At 56.1% G+C, this 19,037-nt stretch overlaps 1 protein-coding gene across 1 annotated transcript; it reads right to left on the bottom strand.

The window, feature by feature from the left end:
- Positions 1 to 12,288: 12,288 nt before the first annotated feature.
- TLX3 (T cell leukemia homeobox 3) lies at positions 12,289 to 15,112 on the bottom strand. Its single transcript, XM_053926923.1, has 3 exons — positions 14,573 to 15,112; positions 13,976 to 14,219; positions 12,289 to 13,037 (listed from the first exon to the last, which is right to left on the bottom strand). The coding sequence occupies exons 1-3, from the start codon at positions 14,991 to 14,993 to the stop codon at positions 12,827 to 12,829; spliced, it is 876 nt and encodes a 291-aa protein (XP_053782898.1). The 5' UTR covers positions 14,994 to 15,112; the 3' UTR covers positions 12,289 to 12,826.
- Positions 15,113 to 19,037: the final 3,925 nt, after the last annotated feature.

Genomic DNA, 19,037 nt, shown 5'->3' with positions numbered 1-19,037 from the left:
CATTACTGGAAAAGCTATCAGTGTCGACGTGCAGGGACATCCACTTTAATTACGGAAAAGGACCTCTTTATTAATTATTGAGAGCCCACAGAAAATAATACATGGAGAATAAGAGTAAAAAATTAGCCTTCTCTTCTGCCTTGAAAATTTGACACAGGGGCCGTCACGGTACATGTAAATGCATACACCCCCCACCCCCCCCACACGTACACGTGTGCAGAAACACACACACACCCAGATCCATTCACCACTTTGATTTCATGCTTCCAGATTCTAAAAATGCTACCTTTTGAAATGGGAAGAAATAGCAGAAATTAACACTGCCCGTGTTTGCAAAAAGCCATTGGAAACCAAACAAGAAAATCTCACACGTTGGCATGGTGAGTTTGAGATTCGGTTGAAGTAATTGATACCCCGCTCCTGAACTCAAATCAGTCTGTGGCGCTAGTCAGAACAGAGCGGCAGACCGAGGTAGTTATCCCACTCGTCAGGGTAAAAACACCTCTGGAAGCGTCCCAGTCACTGAGATAAAAAGGGTTCCCTGGGCATTCACTTGTCCTCCAGGTTGCTCAGCTAAAATGTACCCTTGCACTTGGCACGTGTAACAGTGAGTTGGTCTTATAAACATTTCAGGTTCAATGTCTCTGTGACGGATCCTGAAAACTGTAGGAAATCGCAGTGAGTTTTCAAATCTTCAAAAAACTGGGTTTGAGAACTTACTGAATTCCTACTTTTTTCAAGGTGAGGTGCTGGATATGGGAAGAGACAAAAGCAGGCCCTGCTTAGTCTAAAGTTTTGTCTTTTGATGCCTTACAGGGTTTTTTTAGCATTGTTTAAAGAAAAAAGCGTAATGTTCTATGTGTTTAAAAAAAAAACAAACAAAAAACTTGGGAAGGTATAAGCTAGCAAGGTTCTGGTGGCAGGACAGGGGTCATATTCCTCCTCACTACTCTTCTGCATCTTCAACATTATAGAACTTTTGACTTAATGCAAAACATATTCATTTACTTTTTAAAAACCTTTTTTTGCAAATGATGTGATGAAGTAGAGTGAAAACCCATGCCAGCATTTTTTCCTCAGCAGTAACCTGAGCGAATCTTTTATTTGGTGTCTGTCCTTTTGGACTTTTGTCCTGTGTCACTACAAGGTGTGTGTGTGTGTTTAATGGTATGTAATATACCTGTTATTTTGCAACTACATTGTTTCACTTAATATTGCATCACGGACGTCATTTCAGTTTGTTGCTGGTTGCTGCCCATTCTTGCTGACGGCTACCATTCATTCCATACCACGGATGATTTTATTTTATGCATCGAGTCTCTAAATGATGGACATGTGGCTATTTCTAATTTTTCCCTCTTACGGCCATTGCTGTAATGATCAGGTACGTGCAGGTTTGGACACTTCTGCTGTATTCCTAAAAACTGCTGTATTCTTTTAAAAATTGAGGTGGGACTCACACAACACGTAATTAGTTGTTTCAATGTGTACAGTCCCGTGGCATTTAGTGTATCCGCAATGTTGCACGACCACCATTTCTCTCCAGTTTCAAAACCTTTTCATCACCCTAGAAAAACACTCCTTACCCATTTAAGTCATCACCCGCAACTCTTCCCTTCCCCTGTCCCATGTAACCACTCGTGTCTGTTCTGTCTCTCCAGGTTTTCCTTTTGTGGACATTTCGTGTAAGTGGAATCATACGGTATGTGACTTTGAACGCCTAGCTTCTTTCATGTAGCAGAATGTTTTCGAGGTTCATCCCACTTGTACCCCATTCCTTTTTCCTGGCTGAGTAATATTCCATTGTACGTACACACCACAATGCATTTATTCATCGCTCCACTGAAGAACTAAACTCCCTCTCAGAGAGCATAGTCATGATGAGCAAGGAGTTCCAGCGAGCCTCTTTCTAGAAACAGCCCACGGCATTTTGCTGCATATCTTGAGGACCTTCTCTGTCCAAGAACTTATTTGTTTGTTGGTTTTCCTCTTTCAGTCGAGGGTAGGATAAGAGCCATCAGCCCCCAAGAGCCCCATGCTGTGGAGTTTCTCAAATTGGAGAGGCTGTTAGGAAAGTAAGTGGGTTGGTCAGTTTTTCCTACACATGCCAGGAAAGAAGCAACAGTATAGAGGATTCCCGCGGCTCCTCAGACTGGGCCTTTGGGGCTGGAAAATGGCAATAATAGTAACCCCTCGTATTTCAGCCAGGGTTGTGTGGGCTTGGTGGCCGGGGTGGAGTGACCTCTGACAGTCCAGCAAAATATTGATACCTCTCTCTAGGGTTAGCATTTCTCCCAAACATTGCAACGGAAGCTGTATTCATCCATCCTTTCCACTTCCTTTTTCTCTTTGGTCCCTTCAGTCTTTTTAAAAGGGCTCTCTACGTGGCAGGCACGGAGGATCGAAAGATAAGAGATGGCCCCTGCCCTTGTGAGCTCAGATCACAGGGCAGATGGGCATGTCAAGAAAGAACGCTGCCCCTTGGAGGCAGAAGGACAGTGGGGGGATGGGAACGTGCCCATCTGTCCAGCTGTCCAGGTGCAAAGGGGAGCATCGGATCGCTTGTCTGGACGCCCACTAGCTGGCAGCACGTGGACAAAAGGTGCAGATGAGTAACGGGCTGGCTCACTGCTCACACTGTACTGCCGTCAGTGCTGTTCGGTTTCCACAGACCTGGGTTCGAATCCTGCTCTACTCACTAGCAGCATAATGTCAGGCAAGGACCTTACCCTTCCAAGGGCTTCCCTTCATGCCCTGCAACACGAGGCAGAAGCTAGCTCTCAGCTGTGTTGGTGAAAGTACACCATGTGTAAGCAGGTGGCGCATAATAGATGCTCATAAATATCACGTGTCCTTTTCCCAGTTCCATATCGATCCATTTTTCCCGCATAGTTTTTAATCTAACAGCAGCCCAACCTCTTAAAGTCTTATTCCCAAGTGGGGCTAAAGACCAATGTGCCCCAGGAATGTCTGGGGGGGGGGGCTGGGTGGCGCAGGGGATGTGGGGGGAGGGGGCTCAGGCTGGTACTGTGTTCCCTCCTTCTTTGCAGAAAACTTGGTGTCTTTCAAGTTAGAATTGGCAGTCTACATCCACGTTCCAGATTTCCCTTCCTTCCTTAGTGTGAACTCTGTCTCTTCAGCTCCCAGCAAACCTGTCCTAAAGGCAGAGCCCGGCCCCCTGCAGCTGTCTTCCCTGGAGGCACAGCAGCTCCCGAGACCAGCTGAAAAACTCTAGCTTCGCACAAAAGGCCGTGCTCGCCTGACAAACGGAGCCTGAAGCTTAAGATCTCTTCTGTTAGAACTTTTTAACGGTGTCATAAATCTTTTATTAACATTTGGTATTATACTAATTAAAACTGTTCTCTGTATGTATTATTAATTTCCCTAGCACTTCTTGCTGGGGTGGCGTTTTTAGCCAGCTAAGCAGAATGTAGCACAGTAAATAAGGAGAACCTCATTTCCAGACAATTAGCCTTGCAGAAAAATAAGTTGGTTAATGGAAGGCATGATGATTACAAATTTTACCTAAATAAACAGGGTATCTTAATGGTAACTCTTCAAGCTAAGTAAACAGATTGGGGTGGTAATGTCCTAAGCAATACTTAAATGTAACTGTTTAATAAATTGGTAAATTACTCATTTCATCTTAGAACAAAATGGTAATACTGCAGTAATAACCTAGTATATATTCCGTAAATATGAAGCATTATCACTTTAGCTCCGTAGAAATCACCACAGTGATATGTCAGCATTGATCTGAAACTGCAGCATTTTATCTCAAGTTTATTACCCATTTTTGAGAATCGCTGAGATTTTCAGAGCATAATGGCAATAAAAGAAGAATTTAAAAAGCGCTTTAATGTGCATAAGTTAATCAGAGGTATCCTCTGGGGGAAAAGGAAATTTGGTAAAACATGAATTATAAGCATCATTTAAACTTACTTTGGACACTAGAGATAATAAATGGCACCATAATTTAGAAATAGCTTTTAACATCAATGACGGTAAGTACCACTTTGCTGTTCATAAGAATTGCAGAGCGATGGTGCTGAGGCCAATTTTATTAGCCATTTTTTTCTTTATAAAAGCAATCCAGCCCTTTCCACAACTGAGGAGACAGGAACAAGAGTTACGTGCTAATATGCAAAATGCATTTAAGTTTTTTGAAATAGAGAATAATAAATTGTGCCAAAAGATAGAGTCTAGAGACAAATGAATGATCATTTAAAAAGAATAAGGCACTCTCAGAGTTTACGTATTTGGGGAAACTTGATAAAAAAAAAAAGCCAACAAATTGTTCATACATTTTCCCATTTGCCAGAGCACGCGGGTGTGCTTTCAAATCCGAGTGATGAAGCTGTAAATCTCTGCGATTGGGAGATGCCGCAACAGGAATATACTTTAGTAAATTGTCGCCACTGACGAATCCTTTTTAAACTGTATAAAGTGCAGGTTCAACTTTCTCCTCACGGTGCCCAAGCAAGCTTCCTGCAGCGAAGCCTCAGGTTCTGACCTTCACTACCCATTAAGCCAGACAGGACGGGGTGGGGATGCTGGCAGTCAGGCTGGTCGCCAGGCCTCATTGAACCACCTACTAAGTGCCCAGCATGCTGAGCATTCTGGGGCCCAGGAGGAGGTTGTCTGGCGCAGCATGTGACCAGGTTGGCAAAACCTGGCTTATGTGAAAGAAACAAATCCCAGAGGAGAGCCCAGACCCTGCCCTTCGGGATTAAGTAACTCCAGGTTCAAGGTCGTTTGCTTTTCACCTGATGCCTTTGAGGACAAACAAAATAATCCACCACGTTTCTTGATCTTTAAGTCTTAGATGCAGTTGGGTAACCTGGATGTCCCCACCTCCCCTGCCTTTGAACCTGAACTGTATAGATGGCCTGAGGTCTGTATCCAGAGCAGCTCCTTCTGGAGGCAGGTGGGGACAGACCTCAATATAGTGTGCAGTGGGGAGGGAGGCCAGGACAGGAGAGGGAGACCATGGGGGCCGTGAGAAGCGGCTCTCAGCCAGGCTCTCGGCTGTGTCCTTGCCACAGAGAGCAGGCGTGTGGGCCTCCTGTCCACCTCAACCCTGGCTTCTCTATTTACCTTTGTCTTCCTCCAGACGCTCCCAACATCCCGCCCCCCAGAGAGTCCGGGAAAGACCAAGCTCGCCCGCCTCCTCTTGGGAGAGGCCACACTTTGTGTGAGAACTACACCCTCCATCACCGTATCCACCCCCATTTCCAGAGAGCAGCCCGACTTGGGTTGAAGACCTTGATTTTCTAAGCAGAGCAGAGCCTCCTGGGCCAGAAGACAGAGAGAGACAGAAAAAAACAAACAAACAACTGTTGTAGTCGGCTACCTGTATGACCTTGAGCAAATACACTTTAAAGTCTGTAAAAGTACAGTTTCAAAAAGAAGGTTATTGTGCGGCCCGAGTGAGAAAACACCCACGATGAGCGCGCACTGTGCTCAGCACACAGTAGGTGCTCAGCACACACACACATGAGGCCCCTTCCCTCTCTGGTGTCACAACATCCAGATGCTGGCCCATCCCTGTGGGTGACACCAGTAAGTTATTTAATGTCCCCAAGCCCCCCATGTCTCATCTTCAAAACGGGAGCTACTGCGTAGGTTTGTTTGAAGGGTTCAATGTGATCATTTGCGTAACATGCTTGGTTAGCTGCCCGGCCCACGGTAGAGGTTCTGGAAATGCGACTTACTGTTATTATTATTTAATCGGCACGGACCCGAGCAGCTGCCACGTGCCAAGCAGCCCCAACCAAAATAATCGGAAGCCCCAGAAGGCTGCAGACCACCTGGTTACTCCTTCTTACAACAGTCTGGGTTTTCTACAACAAGTCAACAACCATTTCTAGAAGTTTCTTTGTAGGGGAGACTGCCCAGACAGAGGTGAGTCAGGGCTCTGAACGCCAACATAACCTGGCTTGAATTCCGGCTCTACCACTTAATGTCTGACGGTGAGCAAGTTACTCATCTTCTCTGGGTTTGCTTCCTTCTCTCTACGAGAACAGGAACAATTTATCTTGTGAAAATTCATCTGCCACTAATAAGGAGAATAGTAAAAGCATCCTCGTGCTTACCCTGCATCAGGCTCCTGGTGAAGAGCTCCGTGGGTGATGATGTCATTTAATGCTCAACCTCAGCAGGACCGCCTCTCCTTACAGAGCCCAGACGGGACACCGAGGCTCAGAGAGGCAAAGTGACGTGTCCCAGGCCACACGGCTGGTGGTGGTAAACTGAGATTTTACCCGGGGGCCTGGTAAAGATCCACTACCCAGCGTGTGCCTTTTGGCGTGGGAGGCAAGCTGCACATAAGTACCATCTTCTTCCCCTGAGCTTTAAATCCTCAGGGTCTGGCTGCACCTGCGGCCCATCGGCACCCACGTGGCCTCAGAGGAGAGTTTGTTTAGCCTGGGCTTAGGGAGAGGGCAGGAGAGGACCCCTCGGTCCCTCAGAAAACACGCAAACCCCACACCTTCCAACCACCTTCAGGGGCTCAAAAGAGGGAGACCAGGGTGTAGTAACCGTAACAGCGATCCTGCCCTGAATAGAGCAAACCTAGTTGCATCTGCTTGAGGGGTGATGATTTTCATCTGCTTGACTGCAAGTCCTGGCCTCGGGGTGGCCTTGGGGCTGTTGGGTCACTCCTCAGAGCCTCAGTTTCCTCATCTGTAAAACGGGGACTGCGGCTCTACGCACCTACCTCCTAGGGTCGTTGTCCAGGTCCCACGAGACTGCCCTGCACCTGCTCGGAACTAACGGTGGCCTCTGGTCTCCCGCATCTGACGCGGGAGAGCACAGGTGGCCGGAAGCTCTGCGGCGGCGGCGGGGGCTCCGGAGCAGGGGGCCAGGCGCAGGGCCCCATTCCCGCCCAGCGGGGCCCCCTCCGACAAACCCACTTAAAGGCGGCCCCCTCCCAGGGCCCTCTTCCTGCGTCTTCCCGGGGTCGGGTTTCCTCTCCACCCTCCCCGCCGGCCTCTTTAGTCCCGCCACGTCCTGCGAACAAAGTGTTCCAGCTGCGGCCGGCCAGACAGCAGATGCGCGCGCGAGCTGTTTAGCATTCTGGATATGCACCGGGGCCCCTCTGAGCCCAGCGCCACCTTCTCCAGCCCCAGGGGCTCGGCGGGTTTTGCCCATTAGTACCCGCAAGGGCAGACCTTCCCGAGAGAGGATCCATCTTCTGCAGCGCTCCGCGGCCGCCGCGGGCTGCGCCTGTGTTGGCGGGAGGGAAGAGCAGGTTTTTCCCGGCGGGGGGGGGGGGGGGATGCAGGATGCAAAGGGTGGGCTGCCGTCCCGGGTTCCAGGCCTTCCAGAGTGTCGATAAGTCGGCGGGGCCGGAGAGCAAACACATTTCAGTGGCCGGCCAGCGCGGGACCTCGGCGGGGTCTGGAGTCTTTTAAAGCCAATCGAAGCCTCTCACTCACGCGAAGATTTGGGTTCTTTAAAATCGGGGGAGTCTGCGTCAGCACAGGACTCTCGAATGACCCCGCGGCCGGAGGAGCTTTTCCAGGCTGCAGTCTGTGGTCAGGTCAGCACACACCCGGGCTCGGGCGCATAGCCAGCCGGGCGGATGGACCCGCGTTGGAGGCCAGAGCCGAGTTAGGGGGCAGAGTGAACCTGGACCGGTCACCCGCCTTGTCTGCTCCCCAACTTCCTTATTTGTACAATGGGAACACAGGACCTCTCTGGGAATCCGATGGGATGGCAGCAGGTGTCAAATCCGACGATCAAATGTTCTGTTCAAATAGTTTTTTTCTTCTCCCACCCCACCTCTTCACACCAAGTGGGGAACCTGTCAAAGGGGTTAATAACTAACTCGTTAATTGGCAGCCGTTCTGACCCACGAGGACAACTTTGTCTAAAGTGAGAGGCAGACATGGCTGCTGGGCTCGGGTACCACCAGGAAGCCACACCTCTAACCAGGTCCAGCCAGGCCCCGCTTCCAGACTTCTCTGCGGCAGGAGAGGTGATGGAAGTGGGGAACACCGCCCCACTCCTGTTCCTTCCTTCAAAGGAGCAACACCTCTGATTAAACCTCTACTTTATTAGGAGGCATTTAATTAGATTTCTGATCCATAAATAGAGTGGAAATGATTCTATTCTCACAATACGTTGGCAATCAGCTGTATCATAAGCCATGGCCTGGAAGCGTCCTTGAAGACTAGGTCGTCCTAATTTTTACAGATGTGGCAACCGAAGCGCAGAGAGTCAAAGCCACCCGCTCAGGGCCACACGGCCAGGGGGTGAGAGATCGCGGCGGCGCACTCTGCGGACCGGCGGCTGGTGCCACGACGGAAGGCGCACGTCGCTGTAGCACTTCGGCAGGATTTTGCGGGGCGTGGGGGGGGGGGGGGTTGAGCCACAGGAAATTTGGCGGCTGGGTGTGGGCGTCGCTGAGAGGAGAGGCGAGGCTCGGACGAAGTGGGTGCGGGGGAATGAGGGCCCCTCGCGGGCGGCCGGCGGATTTTGCGTTGGAAGCCCGCCTAGGGTGCCGAGTAACCGCCACTGCTCTAGGACGCAGGGCCTTGCGCAGCGTTTTAGTTGCTCTGAGGCCGAGGCTGGGATTTTGGAGAAGGTTCCCCGGAACTTTCAGTGCTGTCGCAACCTGGGCCCGATTGTGGGCCAGACGGTCTCGGCGGGAAGCTGGGAGGCTACATTCCGAGGCCCCTGACCGTCAGCGCCTCGCCGAACCGCTGCGGAGCAGACGCGCGCTGCCAGCTACTGCTGGGACCCAGGCGGCGGAAACCGCGCCGCTGAGGCCGAATCGGCCCGGCCAGGCCGCGGGTCCTCGACAGGCGCCGCAGGCTCCAGCTGCTCGCTAAGGCAGTTGGGCGAAGGTTGCCCGGCCCGGGGGCGCAGCGGGGCCTCCGGGTCGGGTCTCCCCGCTGAGCTGAAGCGGCCGCGGCTAAGTCTCCCAGCTCCTCCAGGGAGACCCGTACTCAGGCCGGGGAGGCAAGTGTTGCTGAACCCCTTGGAACTCGGAGGCCGAGACTGCCTAAGTTGGAGCGCGAAGGCCCTTCTGTCCACCTAGACCCACGGGCCTAGCGTCAGGGTGGCCTCAGGAGCCCCTAGGCCGCCCCGCAGCGCTGATTAGGCAAAGACCGGCTTTCCTCCCGAGTGTTAGAGCGCCGTGGTTCGGAGGCGAGAGCGCAGATCCTCGCCGCTGCACTACCCAGAACTAATTTCTGTACTGCTGTGAACATAAGTTTTTCCAACTGCAAAGTGGAGAGCAGCATCCCAGCCTGGCAGAGGTGTTCGGTCTCTGTAAACCACACCAGGCGTGCAAGGCGCGCGGCTCTCCGCGGCGGTGCTGTACCGGGGCCGAGGAAAGGGAGTCATTCCCACATGCTGGAAGCGAGTGCCAGCCCCCCTGTCGGTCTGTCTGGCTGTCTCTGTTCTGCCCGGGTCCCCGCGCCTGTCCCATTACATTCCCGTAATTCCAGACATCACTGGCTGCGGAGTCTCCCCGTGGCCTAATTACTGGTCCTGGGCCGGGCAGCCTCGACCCTCTTTTGCCGACTCCTAGGACCCAGGCCTCCCCACCTGCGGGCAGCGCCCGCAAACCTTCACACCGGGAGATCTCGCTCAACCAGCCAGCCATCCGGGTCCAGAGGCTGCCTCTTGCCTCCGTCCTGCGTGTCTAAAATGGTGAGGCTTTGGAGACGCTCCAACCCAGGGGAGGGCAGGCTGCGGGGAAGGGCGGCGAGCCGAAGTCTCCGGCTCTGGCCCAGAGGTCTGCTGCTTCTAGCCCGCGCAGCCGGGCTGGGCGTCCCCAATCTCACCGTCTACGGAGCCTCGCCACTTCCTCAGGCCAAAGTGGGCCCTAATGTTGGGTGAGGATCTCGAAGGAGGAGCCCACGAAGGCCTCCCAGCCTCCTCCAGGCCCTCTTTCCCCAAGCTCAGCCTCGGGGGCTCCTGTCTGGTCTAGATATTGCCGCGCTCGGCTCTGCCTCTAAGCCGACCTCATGATGGGCTGGGAGCTGTGTCCCTCAAAGCCGCCTCCTCGGCTGTATTGCTGCACAGCCACAGTGGACGCGGCGACCCCCAGGCGTTGGCTTTTTACATCCGGAAGGAGGGGTTTAGGCAGTAACACCCGCTCATTGCTCAGCAATCGCTCCCACCCGCGGGGGGCGCCCACACCGCTCTGGCGGGCACCGGCTCACCATCAGGTCCCACTCGGGTGGGCTCAGCGCCCTAACCCAAAGAACTCTTGGCCCGTCTGTGGCTGGGCAAGCCTTAGTTGGGGCAAGACGCTCAGAGAGGAGGAAGGCCAGGAGGCACCGGGCAGGGAGAAACCTGGGGTCCCCCAGGGCCGCACTGAGACTAGGTCCCCATCCCCGAGCTTGCCAGACTCTGAGTGGGCTTTGCAGTCAGAGACCTTTTTTGTGCAAAGCAAAGCGAGAAAGCAACAGAGAGAAAGAAAAATACACTAGTATGTCCCCCGACAGGCCCAGGGCTGGAGGCTCACCCTGGTAAAACAACAAAAATAATTTAGGAAAACAAAATCCACTAAGGTTATTATTACAGAGAAGTAGCATAAAAGTGAGGGAAACTGGAAAGTGACGGCCGGCCCGGAAGAAGGGGCCGTTTGGTCAGCAAAGGCAAAGAAAAGTCGCTCTAGGTCTTAGATGCTCAAATCCCCGGCCAAGGGGCCAACCTTTTGCATCCCGATGACGGATGACGGCGTTCACTGGACTTCTTAGCGGAGAGGACACACGCACTTCAGGAAAACACCCACCGAAGAAGCACGAAGTTCCGAGTCCCCCCAGGCCCTCTCCGGAGCGTCTTTAAGTCCCCGGCGACCCCAGCTTCCGGATCAGTGGGCTTGGAGGTGGAGGTGAGCGCAAGAACGCTGGGAGCTACAGCTGTGTTTCTCAGACTCCCTCCCCTGCCTCGAGCCAGGCCATCGTGGACGGTCCTGCGGCCCGCATGCAACGAAGGCTCCCCCAACACACGAGCTGGCAGGGTGGCGCCTGACCCCAGGGAGGCGGAGAGAGGAGGGGGGCAGGGCTGCTGGAAGACCTCTGGGACAGCGCCCCATGGGTTTAGTGTTGGCGAGCTACTGGGAGCCTGGCCTAGAGCACTGAGGAAGGGGACAGAGACGGAGACGGGGACAGAGAGAGGCAAAGAGGTGCTGAGACAAAAACGAGACAACAAAAAGGAGAGAGAGGGAGAGAGAGAGACAGAAAGAGAAACCTAGAGATAGAGGCAGTCAGAATGAGAAGTGGAGAAAGGGAGAGGAGGAGAGGAAATGATAAGGTCAGAGAAACGAAAGGCAACAGAGAAGGGACTACTATGTAGAGAAACGTAGAACTGTAAAGAAACGTCAAATGATACAGTCACGCACAGACCCAGAGTAACGCAGAGGAGGAAACAGAGAGCCTAGCAGAGAAAGAAACGGAGAGGCCAGAAGCAAGAAAAGTTTTTAAAAGACCGAAAGGGAGCATGACGAAAGGAAAAAGCAAGAGGAGACGTTCGCAGGCGCCTGGAGGGCGTTCGTCTTTGTTGGAAGGGGCCTCCCGCTGCCAAGCCCGCGATCCCCAACTTCCTGCTTTTGAGTCCAGGTAACGCTGCGTGGACTGGGCCACACCGCTTCACACCTGGATCAGGGGCTCCGGGCCTTCCTGGCGCCGCCCCGCTGCAGTCCGCAGTGACGTCACGTGACGTCACGCTCTACCTGTGGTCCCAAGCAACCTACAAGAGCGCGGGTGTCCTGGGCTGTGCTCTGTGGTAGTGCCCAGACCCCGAGAGTCCGGAGACCCAGGATGCGCACGCTCCCTACGCACAGCCCTTCCGCAATGCGCCCAGAGCCGGTGCAGCTGGTCGGTGGGGCCGGCCCAGGGCCTCTTTGAGGCCTCATTGGAAAAGGAGTGGACAGTGGGTTGTGGGCTAGGGGGCGGGACGGGGAGGCTCCGAGTTCCCATACGGTCGCGATCACAGGGGCTACCACCCTCCAGGTCGGTTTGACCTGGGACGGCCTGTCGCTCCCCAACTCCGGCGCTGGTCTAGCACCACCAGGCCTTGAGGGCCCTTCCCACGCGCACCCCATCCCGCGGGCACCCAGGCTGCGGGCGGCGGGCACACACTGACCTGCACCGCGGATCCTCCGCGGGGCGCGGGCGGGGGTTTGAGCTGAGGCGAATACCGACGAGCCTTGGAGACGTAGACGCGCCCGGCGCACGGCGGCTAGGCCTCTACCGCCGTAGGAGTGGGGCGCAGGCCGGGGGTCACCGAGCATTATTGGAACGAAAACAAAATAAAAGCGGCGTTAAGTGAAATAGCTAACTTTTTTTTTTTTATTAAATAAAACGACTTAAATAAAAGGAACGGAAAGAAATGGACCCTGCCTAAACGCAGTCTTGCCCCAAGCCACTGGCTCTTCCCCCACCACCTGGTCGGCCGCCCCTCCTCCAGAGGCCCCCGCGGAGGAAGCAGGTGGCGGGTTTGAAAAAAAAAAAAAAAAGCCGAAACTTTTATTATTTACACGTTTGGGCAAAAGTACAAAGTATAATACAGGCGCCCAGCCCGGGGGTGCGGGCGTGGGGCGGAGAAACGTAAGGCGCTTTCTTTGTCAGGCCCTGGCCTGGGGCGGGACTGGGCGCGGGGCGGGGGCTCGGATTGTGCAGCCGCGCGGAGCCCGGGCCCAGCCCCCTCCTCGGCCGGCGGGGAAGCGGCCGCGCCCCGGGGCCTCCTCCAGCTCCGCGGCTCCTACCCCTCTCGGCCTCGGTTCCCGCCCCCCAGCCCGGCTGGGGGCCCGAGGCGCCCCACCGCGTGGAGGCGGCGATCCTTGGCGACCGTGCGGGTTGGTGGCTCACACCAGGGAGGTGACGGCGGGGACTTTGGAGCTATCCTCCTCCCAGGGCTGCAGATTCTGCAGAGCAAAGAGCGACGAGTTGTGCAGACAGAGCGGGTCCGGCTGGATGGAGTCGTTGAGGCTCTTTTGGAAGGCGTCGTGTTGCAGCTGCAGCATGAGCCGGCTCGCCTGCTGCCGCTCCGCCTCCCGCTCCTCCGCCGTCTGCCGCCTGCACCGGGGGGAGGGAGAGGGACAGCACCGTCATGCACCCGGCGCCGCGGGGCCGCCGGCGGGGCTCCAGCCCTCCCGGGAGCCGAGGCCAGCCGGGAGCCTCGAGGCGCAGAGCCCGCCCGTCTGCTTCCCTGCCGGGGCTGTACGCCGGCGGCCGGCGGGCGCGTCCCGGGACTGGGTCGGACCGCTTGTTTTTGTCGTGCTCCGGGAGGTCGCCGGCAGGGAACTCCGCCCGCTGCCCACCTGCACGCCCGGGTATTGCGGCTTTGCCAACAACAAAGATTGTTTCTTTTGTGGGACAAGGGCAGGGCCTGCGTGTAACAGACTTGGCCTGTGGCAGCCGGGCCATTGGGCTCCGCGGGTGGGCAGGCTGGCTCTGCACCGCCCGTGCGCTGTTCCCGGGCGGGGTCAGCCTATCCCGTTCTCCCAGGCCCTGTCTCGGACCCCTCTTTCAGGACCGCTTCGCCGTTCACGGGTTGGATGGAAACAGGGATCGGATAAACACAGGGCTGGAGTCGGGATGGGGAGGAAGAGGGGGAATGTGGAGCCCGCGGGGATTGTCGGAAATCCGAGAGGACCAGCGGAGGGAGAAGGGGAGTGCAGAAGGGGTGGAGGGTGTTGGGGAAGGCAGCTGAGAGGAAACCGAGCGAGCGGAGGAGACAGAAGAAAACACGCAGAGAGTTGGAGAAGCGCAAGAGACCGACACAGGAGTGGCCACGGAGGAGAAGCCGAGGCGCGAGAGAGTGGGGAGAGAAACACAGGCCGGCGGGAAGGAGCGAGGGGAGATGAAAATCTGGGAAGGCAGAATGGGGTGGGGGTCCAGGCACGGCCCCGGCGAGGCGGGGTAGGGGTAGCGCCGGATGGGCAGAGCGCGAGGCTGCAGAGTGGGGCGGGTGAAGGGCAGGTGCAAGGTGGGCCGGGCTGGGCCTCTCTCACCGCCACTTGGTCCTCCGGTTTTGGAACCAGGTCTTGACCTGCGCGTCCGTCATTTTGAGGGACTTGGCGAGCGCCGCCCTCTCGGCCGAGGCCAGGTACTTCTGGCGGTGGAAGCGCTTTTCCAGCTCACAGATCTGCACCCGAGAAAAGGACGTGCGCGGCTTCTTACGCTTGGGCGGCGTCCTGTTCTGGTAGGGGTGGCCGATGCGCCGGGTCACCGTGAAGGGCGTGAGCGCTGCCGCCGCTGCGGAGACACACGAGGCCCCCTAAGGCCCAGCCCGGCTCCTCTGCCTTTCAGGCCCCACGCAGACCCCGTGCCGCCCAGTGGGGCGCAGAATGCTCTGCTATGTCGTTGGTCCCGCGCGTTCCCAACGGCTCCAAGCCACTTGGGAGATGCCCCCCTGTTCCCTGGGCACAGGCTTATTTCCCCGAACTCCCTGATTCTCCTCCCCCTGCGGTTGCCCCGGATCCCTGGGCGCAGAGGCCTCCGCCGCGCTTGGGCCTCCGGAATCGTTTCCCGGAGTGGAGCTCACTGGGCGCGGCGCCTCCGGCCCCGGGAGGGCCGTGGCCGGGCGCCTGTTCGCCCGCCCTGCTCACCTGTGAAACGGTCTTTCACGAAGCGGCGGCTGCTCTCCATCCAGGGGAAATTGAGGCCGCCCAGGCTGGAGACCGCGGGCACGGAGGGCATGGCGGGCAGCGCGCTAGGCAGAGGCGGTGGCACCGCTCCGGGCAGCGGCCTGTGCGCTGGCACCCGGATCACGCCGGCGGGCGCCAGGCTCAGGTTGACACTGTAAGATCCCGCGTCCTCGAAGGGCGCGCCGAGGCCGGCAAAGGAGGCGGGCAGAGACGGGTACGTGGCGCCCGGACGGCTCCCCGGGGGCCCTCCCAGGTAGCTGGCGCCGTCGGGTCCCCTCGGGGCTGGTGCGCTGTCCTGGTCCGGGCTGTTGAGGATCTGGTCGATGCCGAAACTGATGGGCTCATGCGGGTGAGGGGTCTGCGCGCTGGCGGGCGCCTCCATCCTGGGCGGGCTGAAGGGCTGGGCTGGGCTGGGCGGGGAGGCGGCTGGGTCCCCGTTACGGCGAGGCCATGGAGCGCCCGGCGCCTCTCGTCGCACTGAAACTTTGCCAAGAGTGCGCGGGCCCGACAGGCTCTGTGTCATCTTTCTTGAACCGAACCTGGAGTTTCCGCTGCTAATTCCTCTCCCGCCGCAGCCATTGGCTGCGATCAACAAGCCTCTCTCCTCCCATTGGTTCCCGGCTTTCAATAAAGGCCTAATTCATGGAAATAGGAGCTTAGGGACTGTTCCAAGGTGACATCATTTTAACAAACGAACAATAGGTCAAATTTATTAGCTGGGATAATGGGCGGCGGATATTAGCGCCCGAACCGCAGCCTCCCAAACACGAAATCTAACGAAGCTGCAATTAGCAGACGCTCCCCGCTCCTCCCGATCTGGGCCGCTTCCCCGCCGCAGCGCGGGGCCGGTCAGGGCGCTCTGCTGGTGAAATTGTCCTTTGCTGAGAGGGGTTGCCGTTTTCTTCCAAATTTTTTTTCATCTGAGCAAAAACCAAACCTTATGAATCCTCTCAGTTACAATGGAATTGCAACCCCAGAACGACGCTGCAGATCCACGGAAGCGCCTTGGACACTCCAGCGCCGCAGGAGCAACGAAAGGGGCACACCCCAGGGCGCAAGCTCCGCGCTCGTTGCGCGTGGGGTGACGCGAGTACCGCAGCGTGCTCCGCGCTGCCGAGGACACCGACCCGCGTGGGCAGAATTCGCCCCCGCCTGGCTTTCGGCCGCGGAGTCGCGACCACTTTGGAGACACTCCCTGGCTCCCGCCCGGAGGACCGAGGAGTGACTCAGAGGTGTCCACGCCTGCCCTGCCCGGCTGGGCTAGGGACCCTGGGTCGCCTGGTGGGAGAGGGGATCCGGACCCTCGAAGTTCGTTGCAAGATGGACGGGACTGTTGGTCGTTCGTGGGGACCCGCCCGAGGCGCAGCAGGTGTGGGGACCTAGGGTTCCCAAGGGGCAAGGGCGGTAGTGGCTCATATTTAGAGCAAACAGCGGGATTTCTTCGGGTAACGAGAGCGGTGAGCTCCTCCCGCTCCAGTGCAGCCTGCGCGCTGGAACCGCTCCCGGCTTTACTCGCGCCCTCGGGGGCTGTCCAGGCAGGCCGAAGGGCACTGTGGACCCGACCGCATTCGGGGAGGTCACCCCCCGCGCCAGCCTCAACTGTCCCCCGTACGGGAGACACAAAGTCGTTTTCTACCCGCTAGTTCTTGAATTGTTAGGCGCAAACTGGCTGCTACACCCTTGGCCAGGCCTATCCCTCGCGCTCCCCGCCTCGCGGACGTGCTGAGAGGTGGGATGCGCGGTTGGCCAGAAATGAGTTTAAATTGGGGCCGGTCACTTCCTAGCTGAGTGACCTTGGGAAAGTGTCTCCCTGTCTTAGGCTTTGGTTTTCTTATTTGTAAAAAGAGCAACGCGTGCATTGCTGGATTGTCGCGATCGAGGAGGGAAGGGCTGAGAGCACCGGGCTTAGGGCCTGGCACACAGTAGGCGCTGAGCGGTTGCTGCCGGCCACCTTCCCGCGCCACACCACCGCCCCTCACCCCAGCGTGATGGTTGATGGATGATTCTTAGGATTCTTGTTTATTTGTTTGCAGTTTTATTTGCGGAGGCTCAGCATCCTGGAGAGAAAGATGTATTTGTCTCCGGTGGAGTCAGTCTTCGAGGAAGGGCAGTAGGCAGCATGTAGGGGAGAGGCCTCATGATTTGCAATTTTAAGGCCTGGGTCCCTGAGTTAGGTCACCACCGGCTGTGTGACCTTGGGCACGTCTCCGGCCCTTTGTGGAACCTCAGTGTCGGGTGGGGAGCCAGAGGCCCGGAGACGTGGGGCCTCCTTCACTCCCTCCAGGGTACAGGGACCTTCAGAGGGAGCAGACATCACTGCTTCTAACCCAGGCGCTGCCACTGCGGTGCTCCGGCGCTTTGGTCTCTCACCGCCCCTCCTGGAGCCTCGGTTTCTGTATCTGTGCAGCAGGAAGGGCAACAGCTACCCCGGGGCCGCGGAAGTGTCTGTGAGGAACGCTGGCGGTTTGATGATACCTGGGACAGCACTAGGCTACTGTAGGTGGTTGGGAACCTGGTGTGTGCCAGGCAGGAAGTGGCACTTAACCTGTTCCTCAGCAGAGCCCTGTGAGGAAAGGCTGTTATTGTCCCATTTTTCACCGATGTGGGAACTGAGGGTCACAGCGCTTGTGAGACTGCCAGCCCCCAACTCAGGGGCTGGCCTTGGTGCCTCACCCACTTCCCTTCTGGCTTCCAGAGCCCTGGGTTCCAGGCCTGTCCTGGCCACTTCCCAGTGGGTGAAACTGGGATGAGGAGGTCTGTGAGCACAGACCTAGGGAGATGGTGTGGGCACTGTGGGCAAAGCCAGTCCCGGGCCATGGAGAGCGGCCCAGTGCTTGAGAACTGAATTTGTGCCTGTTTACCAGGTGTGTGGTCTCAAGGAATTACCGGTCCTCTCTGTGCCTCAGTTTCCCCAACTAGTAGAGCAGTGGCACCAACATCATGGGATTTGCAGGAGCTCTTCCAGGCGGAAGCACCAGCACAGGGCCTGGCCGGCGAAGGGCTCGCCTCCCTGCGCGGGCCTGGCTCTCGGAGACCCTGGGTTTCTGGCACCCAGCGGTAGGCACTTTGTGCCAGTGGTCACGAACGCCCTCCTGCCCGATCCAGACAGGGCAGAGCAGTCAGGAAGGGAGCAAAGGGGGCAGTCACGACCCCTGGGACGGTGGTTCTCCGCGTGTGTCCCGGGCCGGCAGCCCACGCTGCAGCAGCAGCAGCACCCGGGAATTTGTCAGAGATGCACATTCTTGGCCCCCAGCCCAGACCCGCTGGGTCAGAATCTGGGGTAGGGCTCAGCAATCGGGTTTCACCAGGCCTCCAGATGACTCTGAGCCACGTTCAGACTGGGGAAGCCAGTGCCCCGAATATTGTCCGTTTCGTCCCAGCTTTCCAGTGCATTGTTGTAATGCTGCGGAAATACTCAACTCGTTTGAAACTCTCCCGTGAACCCGGGTCCATGTCGCCTGCATGTCATTCCCAGCGCTACTCAGTTGTGCCTTGTGGTCTTACATGCCAAAGGTTTGTCTGGTTCATTGGTCTTAAAAGACGTTTATTTCATTATTTTCTTTTTTATGTCATCTTTCAGGCGTGTCTTGATTTGCTTAATTTCTTCTTTGTTGAAGTGAAAATTTAGTTCATTTTTTCAATCTTTCTTGTTTTTTTTTTTTAAAAATAAATATATTTAAGGCCATAAATTGACTTTTAGGCACCTTTTTTGGCCAAGTATGTTTTGATGCGTATTTGGTGTTCTGGAAATTGTAATTTTGCTGTTCCTGCTTACCTGCTGTCAATTGAACAATCTCACACACACAAAAATCAAAATTCTAAGACCTGGGTACCTGGGGCCAGGTGTCCTGAATCCAGAAGGACTTCTGGGATACAATGTATTCTCGATCCTTCCCCGTGGAGAAGCCGGGAGAAAGGATAGAGCTGGTGGAGCCCTTGCTAGGAGTCAGACAGGAGAGGGGAGGGCTTTGGATGCGAGAGGCAGGGTGTTGGAATTCCCAACCACACACGTGCAGGAGGCTTGCTCTACTACTGATGTCCTGGGTTGAGTCCAACTCCATTTCCCTGTCTGTAAAATGGGGTAGATATGGAATCAGGGCTCTTAAACATGTTCGGATCAGCAACCCTATTTGAAAGATTGATGAAAATATTGCGGTCAACTTCCAGAGACAAAGACGCCCGCAAGTAACTCGGTGCCTGTGCCGAGTCACAAGTGGCTGGCCCGCCCAGGCTCCACGCCCACACCCTGGTCAGAGTCTCTCACGGTAGAGACACCTGCTGAAATTGATCACTCATTCATCCATTTGCTCAGCAAATATTTACCACTGAGTACCTGTTCAAATTTTCTGAACCACGGCCCCCAACTTTGGGCTTCGGTTTCCCCATTGAGAGTGGACTAATGCAGTTTGAGCTCTTTATTGCTGCC

This window comes from Desmodus rotundus, chromosome 6 (genome assembly GCF_022682495.2).
Source record: "Desmodus rotundus isolate HL8 chromosome 6, HLdesRot8A.1, whole genome shotgun sequence".
Lineage (NCBI taxonomy): Eukaryota > Metazoa > Chordata > Mammalia > Chiroptera > Phyllostomidae > Desmodus > Desmodus rotundus.
The sequence above is the reverse complement of the archived record's forward strand: the minus strand, read 5'-3'. Positions and strand labels throughout refer to the sequence as shown.